This window comes from Eleutherodactylus coqui, chromosome 10 (assembly GCF_035609145.1).
Source record: "Eleutherodactylus coqui strain aEleCoq1 chromosome 10, aEleCoq1.hap1, whole genome shotgun sequence".
NCBI lineage: Eukaryota > Metazoa > Chordata > Amphibia > Anura > Eleutherodactylidae > Eleutherodactylus > Eleutherodactylus coqui.
Window position 1 is genome coordinate 398,513 of NC_089846.1, and position 13,098 is coordinate 411,610.

The window sequence follows — 13,098 nt, forward strand, 5'->3', positions numbered from 1 at the left end:
GAGCCTGAACTACTCAGACATTCACGTGGTCCCTTCCAGGCCCGGAGCCTGAACTACTGAGACATTCACGTGGTCCCTTCCAGGCCCGGAGCCTGAACTACTGAGACATTCACGTGGTCCCTTCCAGGCCCGGAGCCTGAACAACAGACATTCACGTGGTCCCTTCCAGTCCCGGAGCCTGAACTAATGAGACATTCACGTGGTCCCTTCCAGGCCCGGAGCCTGAACAACTGAGACATTCACGTGGTCCCTTCCAGTCCCGGCGCCTGAACTACTGAGACATTCATGTGGTCACTTCTAGGCCCAGAGCGTTAACTACGGAGGCATTCATGTGGTCACTTCTAGGTCCAGAGGCTGCACTACTGAGCCATTTATGTGGTTACTTCTAGGCCCAGAGGCTGAAGCTGCACTACTGAGCCATTCATGTGGTCACTTCTAGGCCTGGAGCCTGAGTCTGCATTACTGAGACATTGATGTGGTCACTTCTAGGCACAGAGACTGAAGCTGCACTACTGAGACATTCATGTGGTCACTTCTAGGCCCAAAGGCTGCACTACTGAGCCATTCAGGTGGTCACTTCTAGGCCCAGAGGCTGAAGCCGCACTACTGAACATTCATGTGGTCACTTCTAGGCCCGAAGCCTGAACTACTGGGACATTCATGCAGTCACTTCTAGGCCTGGAGCCTGAACTACTGAGACAGTTGTGGTCACTTCTAGGCCCAGAGGCTAAGGCTGCACTACTGAGACATTCATGCGGTCACTTCTAGGCTCGAGGCCTGAAATACTGAGACATTCATGTGGTCACTTCGAGGCCCAGAGCGTGAGACTGCAATATCGAGACAGTGTTGTGGTCACTTTTGGCTCAGAGCCAGAGTCTGCACTACTGAGCCATTATGATAGCGTGCCGTCTTAGCGACCCTCACTATCTCCATACAAACTGGCTTCATGTAGTTGTGTGGATATTCCTGTTTACATTTCTGTAATTAGTCAGTGCACAAAAACATACAAACGCAGCAGAATAAGTTGGTGCTAAACGAATAAAAATTAATTACTTTTCCATGGAAGTTAATGAAGGGGAGTGCAGCGGCAGAGATTCGCAACTCCCCTGGAAAATGAGCTATTTCACGGGGTCCTGTTGGTGAGCAGCGGGCAGAGAAGGGGCAGGAGAATCCGCGAATATGCATGCAAACACCCTTGTTCCATCTGCACGTCTGAAGGAGCCGCTCCTGACCTCTGCGCTTATTCAGACGGGTGTATATGGCTCAGGTTTTCACACCCGGTCGATATACGCTGCCCCCCTCTGCAAGGGGAGGTGGGATGGGAGCAGTGCACTGAGCTGCACTGGATGAAGACAGTTAGATGCGAGGGCCCCCTTCCCCTCCCCTCCCCCGCCCCTGTATCCTACACTGCAGCGGATATTGCAGTAACCCATCATATCGGACCCTCATCCCGCCCGCCCTTTGCTCCCGTCACCAACCACCCTTTGTGTGAATGGCACGATAGATGCTTCTGGGTTCATACCATAGAATCCGCGAGATCCATCAAGTGTCCGCAGAGAAGGAGAAGCCCAGGAAGACCTTACTGTGCGGGCGCAGGCGTCCGGCCGCCCCTTCCTCTTGGTGTGAGCCAGGCTAAGGCCACTCGCGCCTCCATTGATTTCAGAGGGGCTTCTCAGATGAGCGGTTTTAATACAATTCTCCGCCGCTGTCTGCTCCAGTTTAGTGTTTCATTAACCGTTGCAATGCTGGGGTGTTAAAACCTGCCGTCAAGGGTGTTTAAAGACACTTTAAAATGAGGTGTGTTAAGACACTTGTGTGAGAGCGGACCAAGTGTGTGATTCCCAGCCTGCCCGACCCTCTGTGGTGCCCCCCGTCAGGACGCACAGCGGCGGGCACCTCCCTGGCACGGGGTTTTCTTTCTGCTGTTGCATGACTTCCGGACCGAACCGTATGGATCACACCAGAACAAATCCTTACAAACAGCTTTATTAGGGCTCGTTCGCCCGGCCCGGAACTGCTGGACTAGATGGCAACAACCCTCGTCCACACGCTGCAATTATTTACCAGGTGTGTTGCGACCATCAGTGCACATCTGCAAGTCCTCAGGATGTCCTTTCATGACGTGGAATGGTTGCAGACTCATTGCCAATGGAGGATCTGCAGGAGCGGCGGAAGAAGGAAAACAACTAATTGTTCATTTTACTGCCTAATCAGCGGTTTCCCGCTCGGCGCGCCCAGGTTCCCCGCACGCTCTGGCTCGTGGCCTCCAGGAACGACGTGTCACGTAGGCTGCAGCAATCGCTAGAGGCCAGGAGCCAGAGCCCGACGGGGAACAAGGAGCCAAGGACAAGGCAGTTTTTAGTTTGGTCCTTCTGCAGTCACCATTTGGTTGGGATTTAAGGCTGCAGGCCGGTTGTATAAGATTTTCCACAGCCAATCCTGTACATGTGGACATGCGGCAGTGGAACGGGGCGGATGAGATCGGGGCTCGTCTTAGCATTGAGACTTCCAGTTGATATCACCATAGTATATAAGAACATGGCCTGTAGAGTCAGCTGGGCCCAGCAAAGTCCTGGAGAGGCGGCATCACTTCTTACTGTCAGGATGCCCATATACGCCAGCCAGATACGCCAGGCTCTCTGCTCACAAACACTGAATGGCAGAATTTGGTCCCCGGGAGGCGAAGGCAGATGGCACTAAATGGGTCTTGTAGATATTTCCTTCAGCCAATCAAGCGGTAGAACACCCAGCAGCCAAATGTCAGCCAATGACCGGCCCACCCCAGGTCGGACCACTTGGCAACAGTATGCGCCATCCCGTAGCCCTGCACAACAAAGACAATACAAGAGGTAAGAGATTTGTTTCTGCACAATGGTTGTCACCCAACTCTTACAGTCTCCTGCATGGCAACATGCCCGATAAAGTAGTAGCCATACAGGATGATAGGATCCATGACTAGATCTATCTGCCATACAGAACCCTAAAACATGAGGCTTGTGGGGAGGAGGGGGGGGGGGGGGGGGGCTTCCGGAAAACCATTGCATACAATTCTTAACCCCTTTTAGTGACGGCCCCATTGCCTTTTTACATCCTAGCTAAGTGGGCTTAAATCCCCAGGGGCGTAAAAACATGCATCCGCTGGGGGATTAAAGCTCTGCAGGCTTAGGGCGTGACAGCTCCATGCTGTCAGTTACCGGAGGTAGCCGACAACATGGAGCTGTCACCAGGGGGCCGCGGGAAGCCCCATCCCCCTGGTAACGCAATCACCAGTATCCACTAGATACCGGCGCTCGCATTAAAGTAAATAAAAAGTTTTACAAAAGTTAAAGATTCAGCTGTCCTCATGTATCGGATTCATGAGGGTAGCTGAGCGGACTCACCCCTGTCCTCCGCGATGTCCCGCGGCAATCTGGTCCACCAGGACCCAACGCAGGCCTCCTGGGCATGCGAGCCAGAGGTCATTGCATCAAGCGCTGACACAGAAGCCGGGAGATCTGGGATATTTGAAATCTCCTGGCTCCCAAAGGTAGCTAGGCGGCTGGAGATATCAGGGACTGCGGTGAGCGGTCCCCGGGCCCATGATGGACGGTATCCAATGGATACCGATGATCAAGTAAACGTTTCAGCTGCCCTCTTGGATCAGATCCATGAGGGCAGCTGAAAATACTCACCCCGGTCTTCAGTGATGTCCTGCGGCGGTCTGGGCGATGTGGCACGCAAGTGCAAAAGGCCGGAGAGCCCAGCAAATTCAAAATCTGCCTGCACCCACTGTCAATGATAGCCGAGTGCAAGGAGATGGGACCGGGGACCGTAAGGGTTATCATCGGATAACGCCGAGCATGTCAAGTTAAAAAGTGTAAAGAAAAAAGTTAAAGTTTCATCTCCCCTTACGGATCGTATCCATAAGGGGAAATGAAACAACATACCCAAGGTCCCAGGATCTGTCCCCCGAGTGGATCTTTATCCGCGGACCTTTCCCAGCTTCGGCGCACATGCCGATCAGCAAAACAGCGGATGCATGCGCAAAAGTCAAGAATTGTCCAGTAAATTTAAGATTTCCCTTCTCCAAAGGTAGCTGAGAGCCTAGAGATGTCACGGGGGGCTGCGGTATGCAATTCCTGATCATGTGATCACCATTATCCAATAGAAGTAAAAAAAAAAAAGTTAAAGTTTCATTTCCACTCTCTGATGCGATCGGTGAGGAGATGAAACTTTTTACCAGAGGCCTCTGTATTTGAACCCCGACGCGATCCTCCTCCACAGACCTTACCCGGATTCTGCCCCTTTTTCCCCCTGGGAACGCTCGCCTTCCTGCAGTGCCAGGAGCAGCTTGTGTGTGAGACCGCTGCACCTCAGGAAGCTTACGGAGCCTCACAGAGCGCCACTTTATACCCCATCCCCGCCGCTGAGGTCAAGAAATATCCTCAGAATAGGGATACCCGGTGTTATTGCCCCATGTGCCCATCCCAACCAGCCCCTGTAATTACCCCCGTCTTCGGACCACACAGTTTACATTATTACTATTATCCAAGATTTAGGGAACGCCAAAAAGGAGAGGGGGTGGGGGGGGGATTATTAGGGAGTCCATTTTTTTCCGTACAAGTGAGCAGCGAGGCCGGGAATTCATTAAGTGGTGTCCTGAAATCCAACAGGTGTTCCCTCCATTATAGGCCGAGCCATGTGTCCTGTAAGCAGATTGGGGCCACAATGGGGATGTTTCTGAACACGGGACAAACAGGGGGATCCATTTTGGGGTGTAAATCCTCATTTATTATGTGTGCGGTACAAAAAAAAAAAAAAGTTTTTAACATGACAGAATTTGAAAAAAATGAAAATCATTTTTTCTTTCTGTTTTGCTTAGATTCATTCAAAAACTGTGGGGTCAAAATACGCCGTACACCCCTAGAGGGATTCGTTAGGGGTCTAGTTTTCAAAACAGGATCATTTGTGGGGGTTTTCTATAGTTTTGGCCGCTCAAGGGCTCTACAAGTGGGCAATGGGGCCTAAATCACCTTCACGCAAAATGATGTCCCCCGGCTGCTCCTTTCAGTTTGGGCCCCGTTGTGCATACAGACATAATATTAGGGCCACAATGGGTGTGTTTGTGAACACGGGACAAACAGGGGGATCCATTTTGGGGTGTAAATCCTCATTTTCATGTGCATTATACAAAGAAAAAAAACTTTAAAATGACGCATTTGCAAAAATATGCAATTCTATTTTTTGTCCTCTTAATTGCATTAAAGGGGTTGTCCCGCGCCGAAACGGGGTTTTTTTTTTTTCAAACCCCCATCCCCCCATCCCCCCCCCCATTCGGCGCGAGACAAACCCGATGCAGGGGTTAAAAAAGAACACCGGACAGCGCTTACCTGAATCCCCGCGCTCCGGTGACTTCTTACTTACCTGCTGAAGATGGCCGCCGGGATCTTCACCCTCGGTGGACCGCAGGGCTTCTGTGCGGTCCATTGCCGATTCCAGCCTCCTGATTGGCTGGAATCGGCACGTGACGGGGCGGAGCTACACGGAGCCCCATTGAGGAAAGCAGAAGAGCCGGACTGCGCAAGCGCGTCTAATTTGGCCATTAGACGCCGAAAATTAGACGGCAACCATGGAGACGAGGACGCTAGCAACGGAGCAGGTAAGTGAAAAACTTCTGTATGGCTCATATTTAATGCACGATGTACATTACAAAGTGCATTAATATGGCCATACAGAAGTGTATAACCCCACTTGCTGCCGCGGGACAACCCCTTTAACTCCTGAAAAAAACTGTGCAGTCAAAATCCTCCGGCCCCCTCAGCGAGTACAGTAAGGGGCGCAGCTTACAATGGGGTCTCTATCATTCTGACACCTAGGAGCCTTTGCAATCTGGGCTTGGTGCAGGAAAACAAAGTGTTCCTCAATGTTGGTAATGTTACATTTGTACGGCTCCTAAATGGTGTAACAAGAAACAAAGGTTTTTCCAATGTGCTTCCAGAATAAAGTGAACTGATGGAAATATATATCTTAGCAAAAACGTGTCCAGTTTGTTTGCAGAATTTAAGAGGAAACGTGGCCCTTATGGACAACAACAAACTGATTCGTCGTGCTTTACCTCTTCCTCGCTGGTGTCCTCCGAATCAGTATCAAATAAAGAGCCCAGGTACGTCAGCTGGAATACGGCCAAGATCCCAAATAGAGCGTTGAACAGGTAGACAAGGAGACCCTGGAAAGAGGGGAAGCCTGCGATTAGAGTGAGCACAGAGCGGCAATATGTAAACCGCCACACACGGACGACCATCTTACCCCTTTGCTGCGGTGGGCACAGGACGGAGAACATCTTTTGGACAGTATGCAGGCACTAAAGATCTCGGCAAGCCGCCTCCGTAGCACTGACAGAAGAGAGGAGACAGAGGGGGTCAGAAACCTCAACGAGGCAGACACGGTCTTATGTCAGGGAAGCCCTCCCCCCCTCACTGTCTTCCATGTTATGTTGTGTCCCCCTCATTCTGCGCTCAGAGCCTCATAATGACAAAGTGACAACAGAACAGAAAAAATCTTTGGATTTCATTTTTTTAATGAAAACCTCTGATTCTGCAGTGACATAAGTATTCACACCCCTTGCTATAAGACTTGTAGCTGTAGGGTCTCCCATTCCCCTTTATAATCTCTGAGATGTGTCTTGATTGGAATCACCGGTGGTAAATCCAGCTGATTGGTCATAACACCCTCCGTCTATATAAGGTCTTACCGCTCACAATGCATATTGAAGCCAAACCATGAGGAGGACAGAACTGCCAGTAGGGCTCAGAGACAAGATTGTGTGGAGGCTCAGATCTGCTGCCCTGAAGGTTCTCAACAGCCCAGCAGCCCCCATAATACTTACATGAAGAACCCCGCCTCTTCCTAGAGCCGCCGACCCACCAAACTAAGGGGAAGAAGGTCTCGGTAGGAGAGGTAACCAAAAACCTAGCAGCCCCCATAATACTTACATGAAGAACCCCGCCTCTTCCTAGAGCCGCCGACCCACCAAACTAAAGGGGAAGAAGGTCTCGGTAGGAGAGGTAACCAAAAACCTAGCAGCCCCCATAATACTTACATGGAAGAACAACCAGGACTCTTCCTAGAGCCGCCGACCCACCAAACTAAGGGGGAGGAGGTCCCAGTAAGCAAGGAAACCAAGAACCCAACAACCTCCATAATACTTACATGCAAGAACAACCAAAACTCTTACTAAGCCACCGAACCACAAACTAAGGGGAGAAGGGTCTTATAAGAGAGGTGACCAAGAGCCCAGCGGCCCCCATAATACTTACATGGGAGAACAACCAGAACTCTTCCTAGAGCCATGGACCCCCCAAACTAAGGGGGAGAAGGGCCTTGTAAGAGAGGAGACCAAGAGCCTAGGGGCCCCCATAATACTTACATGGAAGAACCACCAGAACTCTTCCTAGAGCCATGGACCCCCCCAAACTAAAGGGGAGAAGGGCCTTGTAAGAGAGGCGACCAAGAACCCAACGGTCACTCTGGCTGAGCTCCAAAGATCCTGTGTGCAGATGGGAGAAACTACCAGAAGGTCAACCATCCCTGCAGCCTCCACCAAGCTGGGCTTTATGGTGGAGTGTCCAGAAAGAAGCCGCCTTAGTAAGAGACACCTACCATCCCTACAGTGAAGCCTGGTGGTGGAGCATCATGTGTGTGGGGTGGGGGTGGGAAGACCGGTCAGGATGGATGGAAAGCTGGAGTAAAGTACAGAGATGATGACAACCTGATCCAGAGCGCAGGGACCTCAGATTGGGCAAAAGGGTCACCTTCCAACAAGACAATGACCCTAAGACCCCAGCCATGACGACCCAGGAGTGGGGACAACTCTGAATGTTCTTGAGTGGCCCACCAGAGCCCTGAACACAATAGGACATCTCTGGGGAGACCTGACAATGGCTGTCCACAGACGGCCCCCATGCAACCTGACAAAAAAAAAACAATTCCAGGGGTGCAAACCTTATGGCATCCTCCCCTAGAAGACCGGCAGCCGGAATCACTGCCAAAGGAGCTCCGAGTCATACTGAGTACAGGGTGTGGATACTTGGGGCCCCGCAGAGTGGGAGTTCATTTACTTCTTAAAGGGGTTGTCCCGCGCCGAAACGGGTTTTTTTTTTTTTCAATAGCCCCCCCCCCGTTCGGCGCGAGACAAACCCGATGCAGGCATAAAAAAAACAAACCGTCCAGTACTTACCCGAATCCCCACGCTCCGGCGACTTCTGACTTACCTTGTGAAGATGGCCACCGGGATCTTCACCCTCGGTGGACCGCAGGTCTGTGCGGTCCATTGCCGATTCCAGCCTCCTGATTGGCTGGAATCGGCACACGTGACGGGGCGGAGCTACGAGGAGCCGCTCTTCGGCACGAGCGGCCCCATTCAGAAGGGAGAAGACCGGACTGCGCAAGCGTGTCTAATCGGGCGATTAGACGCTGAAGATTAGACGGCACCATGGAGACGGGGACGCTAGCAACGGAACAGGTGAATAACTTCTGTATGGCTCATAATTAATGCACAATGTACATTACAAAGTGCATTAATATGGCCATACAGAAGTGTATAACCCCACTTGCTGCCGCGAGACAACCCCTTTAATTACAACGATGTCTCCCGGTCTGTTACACTTTGTCCTTATAGGGGTACTTACCATGTTCTACATACGTGATGAAGCCCAGAGACAGAAGCACGGCCGCCAGGTGGAAGCTGAGACCCTGGGAGAACACAAGGACACGTGATTTCCACCCGTGCAGCCATGTTGTAGCACGCACACGCATGCACGCACACGCACGCACTTACATGTAGCAGAGCGCTGGCGGCGTACGTTACAATGATGGCGTGGAAAGTGCCGAGCTTCAGAGCGTTCTTGAAGACATCTAGAGAGAGGAGGGACGGTCAGTAACAGAAGGTTCTCGCATCATGGAGCGCCCATCTGGTCTCCGCTTACATGTGTGCATCCAGCGGGACATGGGCAGGTTCCAGCTGGTCACCACGTCCACCATCGAGCGCGGAATCTCCACATTCAGAGGACGAGAAACGGACAGATCCCTGAAGCCAAACAAGGAATAGAAGTAGACAGCGAGCGGCGGAGGCAGCAGCGGGGCGCCAGGGGGACACAAACTCACCAGTGAACGTGGTCTTTATCCTCGGAGAATCCTGCGCCAGACAGGACGGCGGTCACCTCCGACAGAAACCCCACAAAATAATTACTAAAATGGAAGGAGGACGTGTTCTCGTAGGCGCGCAGCCACCTGCGGAGAGGGAGATATCAGGACTGCGGGGGCCTCCCCCATGCTAGGTAGTCGGCGACCGGCAGAGGACGCGGCTGGCATTCTACTCACCATCAGTCTGCGTTCGCACGTTGTAACAGCCAGCAGGTAGAGTGCCTATCCTACACGTCAGGTGCCCCCCCCCCCAACCGCCATCTGGGGAGGCGCATTTTATATAATACACATATTCAAAAAGAAAGCCGCCACTTACCGCACAACGAGCCCCCTGCGCGGAGAGGAAGCGATGGAGGGGAAGAAACAAGACACCAAGAGGTCAGTGTGGGTGGTCCGGGGGTCAGAGGGGGTGTCCAGGAGTTGGATGAAGCTGGACACCCCCTCTAAGCCGCTGGTAATATGTGTGGGGGCTACAAGGACATCATGGGACATGAAAAGCACAGCAAAACAAAAATCAGCACAAAGTCTCCGAACGTGCCAAGTCTATAAGATACCCAGATCTCTGCTTCCTGTCAGTGAATGGGGACATTCATCGCATCCAGGGGCTATAATCTTAACCCAAGTCCAGCTGACGTGCTGTAACGAGTCCTGAGGTTGAACTAGTCAGCGGGACACAATCAGCTCTTGGATCCCGCCGCTGTCTGTGCTGCTTTTTGCATCGTGTGCCAGGATGTATCAGAAGTGAAGCAACGGCTGCGGACAACGGCGCCACTTGTGCAGCACTTCTGATACATCGGAGGATGAGGGGTGACAGCGGAGTACCTGACTTTACGCTTCTTACTGGAGGATCCATGAAAGTACAGAGGAGAGAAGAAGAAGAGATTGTTGCACAAACCAAGACTAGTAGTGAAGAGCCGCCGGCAGAGCACCCTCGTCCGAGAAACCAAGCCTGACTGCCCGGCGGCCCGAAGCTCGCTCTTCTCATTATTATCTGACACTGAGATACTTTGTGTTTCCATTTAGCACCATTTATAGGACCTCTGCTTGCTGTCAGTAAATCAAGCGTTACGTCCGAGAGGCTGAAGGCACACCCTGACCGCATCCCGCTGACAGCTGCATACCCTCTAGCAACAAGCTTTGGACCCAAATGAGGTTTTGTTCTCTGACAGGAAGCGGAGATATTAAAAATGGCGCAGTATTGAAACACGAAGTCTGCTAGAAAGTTGCTGGATTTTTAGGGGTGTGAAGCGCGGCGGGTTGTACTTACTGTCGGAGCAGCCGGTCTCCGTAAATGGGGATGAAGTAAGGGAAGAGGTACGGCGAGACGCAGGTGGACGCCAACAGGCAGAGCGTGCAGAGGACCAGACTGCGGCACACCCGCCGCAACCAGCTGAAGGTCTGCAAGAAACCAGAACATGACAAGAGCAGCGGTGAAGACCAGGCCTTCATGGGGGGCCGGGGGCCCCAACACATCTAATAAAGCCGGCAACCCCATTAGTCTCAGACTCTCATCTGCCAACATCACCACCATCCGGCCCCTGGGGTTAACCCTCTGACTTACGACCCGACTAGTCCTTTCTTTGAGCAGCCGCTCCCGCCATCACTGGGCCCCCCCCCCGGCTCCCGCCATCACTGGGCCCCCCCCCCCGACTCCCGCCATCACTGGGCCCCCCCCCCCGACTCCCGCCATCACTGGGCCCCCCCCCCCCGGCTCCCGCCATCACTGGCCCCCCCCCCCCGGCTCCCGCCATCACTGGGCCCCCCCCCGGCTCCCGCCATCACTGGGCCCCCCCCCCCCCGGCTCCCGCCATCACTGGGCCCCCCCCCCCCGGCTCCCGCCATCACTGGGCCCCCCCCCCCGGCTCCCGCCATCACTGGGCCCCCCCCCCCCGGCTCCCGCCATCACTGGGCCCCCCCCCCCCCGGCTCCCGCCATCACTGGGCCCCCCCCCCCGGCTCCCGCCATCACTGGGCCCCCCCCCCCCCCGGCTCCCGCCATCACTGGGCCCCCCCCCCCCGGCTCCCGCCATCACTGGGCCCCCCCCCCCCCGGCTCCCGCCATCACTGGGCCCCCCCCCCCCCCGGCTCCCGCCATCACTGGGCCCCCCCCCCCCCCGGCTCCCGCCATCACTGGGCCCCCCCCCCCCCGGCTCCCGCCATCACTGGGCCCCCCCCCCCCCCGGCTCCCGCCATCACTGGGCCCCCCCCCCCCCCCGCCATCACTGGGCCCCCCCCCCCCCGGCTCCCGCCATCACTGGGCCCCCCCCCCCCGGCTCCCGCCATCACTGGGCCCCCCCCCCCCCGGCTCCCGCCATCACTGGGCCCCCCCCCCCCCCGGCTCCCGCCATCACTGCCCCCCCCCCCCGGCTCCCGCCATCACTGCCCCCCCCCCCGGCTCCCGCCATCACTGCCCCCCCCCCCCCCGGCTCCCGCCATCACTGCCCCCCCCCCCCCGGCTCCCGCCATTGTGCTCACCAGTTTGCGCCCGTTGACTGCCTGCAGGTAACTGCTGAAGCTAATCCAGGGGCCGAAGATGACGGTGCCGACGAAGTAGACGTACCCCATGAACTCCACCGGCGACGGGACGGAGCGGACAACGCCGCGATCCACATCGAAGCCCAGAGACACGGCTTTCATGGCCACGATCATCTGTGCGCCTGCGGGAGAGGAGAGCAGCGTCAGCGGCGGCGGGCGGGCGGGCGCTCCGGGGGGGCGGGCGATACCAACCTCTCATCTTGTGCCAGCTGACGGTGTCCACCATGTGCATCTCTCTGCAGGGAGGAGACAGAAGGGTTAATAGGGGGTAGAGGCGGCACCCGGCCCGCCCGAGGGGGCACTCACCCCATCAGCAGGTAGATGAGCACGGTGACGGACAGCAGCACCCCCCGCTGCTGTGAATGGCGGCACAGGAAGAGCACCAGGTAGCAGAGGAGGCTGAGGAGGACCACCCACACCATCTGCAGCCCGAAGAAGTGGTGCAGGCAGAAGAAGCCGCCTGCCACCGTCAACAGGTGCTTGATGGCGGGCGGCAAGCCTGCGGAGGAAGAAAGGGAGGTGAGACAAGATCTCTGCTTGCTGTCAGTGACCGTCCAAATGAGCTTACCCATCCTCCAGAGGAGCCGGCAGCCCAGGCACACCAGCAGCAGCACCCAGACCTGCTCCAGCCCCTGCAGCGCCGTCGGCACCACGCAGCCCTGGACCAGCTGCTCATAGAACTCCCTGCGGCTGAAGGCGGCCATCACTGGGGCTCTGGGGTGGGGGGCAGTGGAGCCGACCTCTAGACACAAAGGAGACTCCGGGGCGGGCAGTCAGAGCGATGGGCACCCTCCTCACCCGGCTGCCACCTCCACCATCCTCTGCCTGCTGGACCCAAAGGGAGTAAGAGAAACCCACCAATCACAGCTCCGGACTGCACCCTGCCACCCAATCACAGAGCAGAGAAAACTAGCCAATCACCAGCAAAGGAACGAATAACTATGCTTGTCACAGACCAAAGCAGCAGCCAGCAACCAATCACAGGAAGGACCCGACATCTGGACCAATCAAAAAGCAGGAAGTCAGAGAAGGCGCCAAAGTCTCCAATCTTTAAACCACTATCGTGAATGACGGAGCAGCCGACCAATGAGACCGAGGTAGGGGCGTGATTAGGCGTCACGTGACCGAAATCCTCTAACAATGCGACATTTTCGGGGCGCTATGTTGTACTACCACCTAGTGGTAGAATGACTACTATAAAACTGCCGCCTAGCGTTAGAACGACATCACTACATACAACTCTCACACGTTTCTACTTCTACATAACTTCTAAGGAGATAACCGCGTCGAGCGCCGCCTGGCGGCAGATACGACCTGACTGCCTATAATTCTGCGATCTCCTGCAGGTTCTACCATTCCTAGCCCTTAGAATAGCAGCCGTAAC

At 55.0% G+C, this 13,098-nt stretch overlaps 1 protein-coding gene across 1 annotated transcript; it reads right to left on the minus strand.

Annotated features, from left to right (window-relative positions):
* Positions 1 to 1,970: 1,970 nt before the first annotated feature.
* PORCN (porcupine O-acyltransferase) lies at positions 1,971 to 12,669 on the minus strand. The gene is made up of 12 exons (XM_066579930.1): positions 12,283 to 12,669; positions 12,021 to 12,213; positions 11,907 to 11,950; positions 11,655 to 11,836; positions 10,448 to 10,578; positions 9,142 to 9,267; positions 8,964 to 9,064; positions 8,816 to 8,892; positions 8,667 to 8,730; positions 6,286 to 6,371; positions 6,095 to 6,205; positions 1,971 to 2,824 (listed from the first exon to the last, which is right to left on the minus strand). The coding sequence occupies exons 1-12, from the start codon at positions 12,416 to 12,418 to the stop codon at positions 2,723 to 2,725; spliced, it is 1,353 nt and encodes a 450-aa protein (XP_066436027.1). The 5' UTR covers positions 12,419 to 12,669; the 3' UTR covers positions 1,971 to 2,722.
* Between the last annotated feature and the right edge of the window lie 429 nt (positions 12,670 to 13,098).

Coding starts and splice junctions, on each gene's coding strand:
- PORCN (XM_066579930.1), bottom strand. CDS start 12,418: ATGGCCGCCTTCAGCCGCAGGGAGTTCTATGAGCAGCTGGTCCAGGGC. Junction 11,837..11,906: donor CAGCTGGCACAAGATGAGAG/GTTGGTATCGCC, acceptor CCTCTCCCGCAG/GCGCACAGATGATCGTGGCC. Junction 9,065..9,141: donor GATAAAGACCACGTTCACTG/GTGAGTTTGTGT, acceptor GTTTGGCTTCAG/GGATCTGTCCGTTTCTCGTC.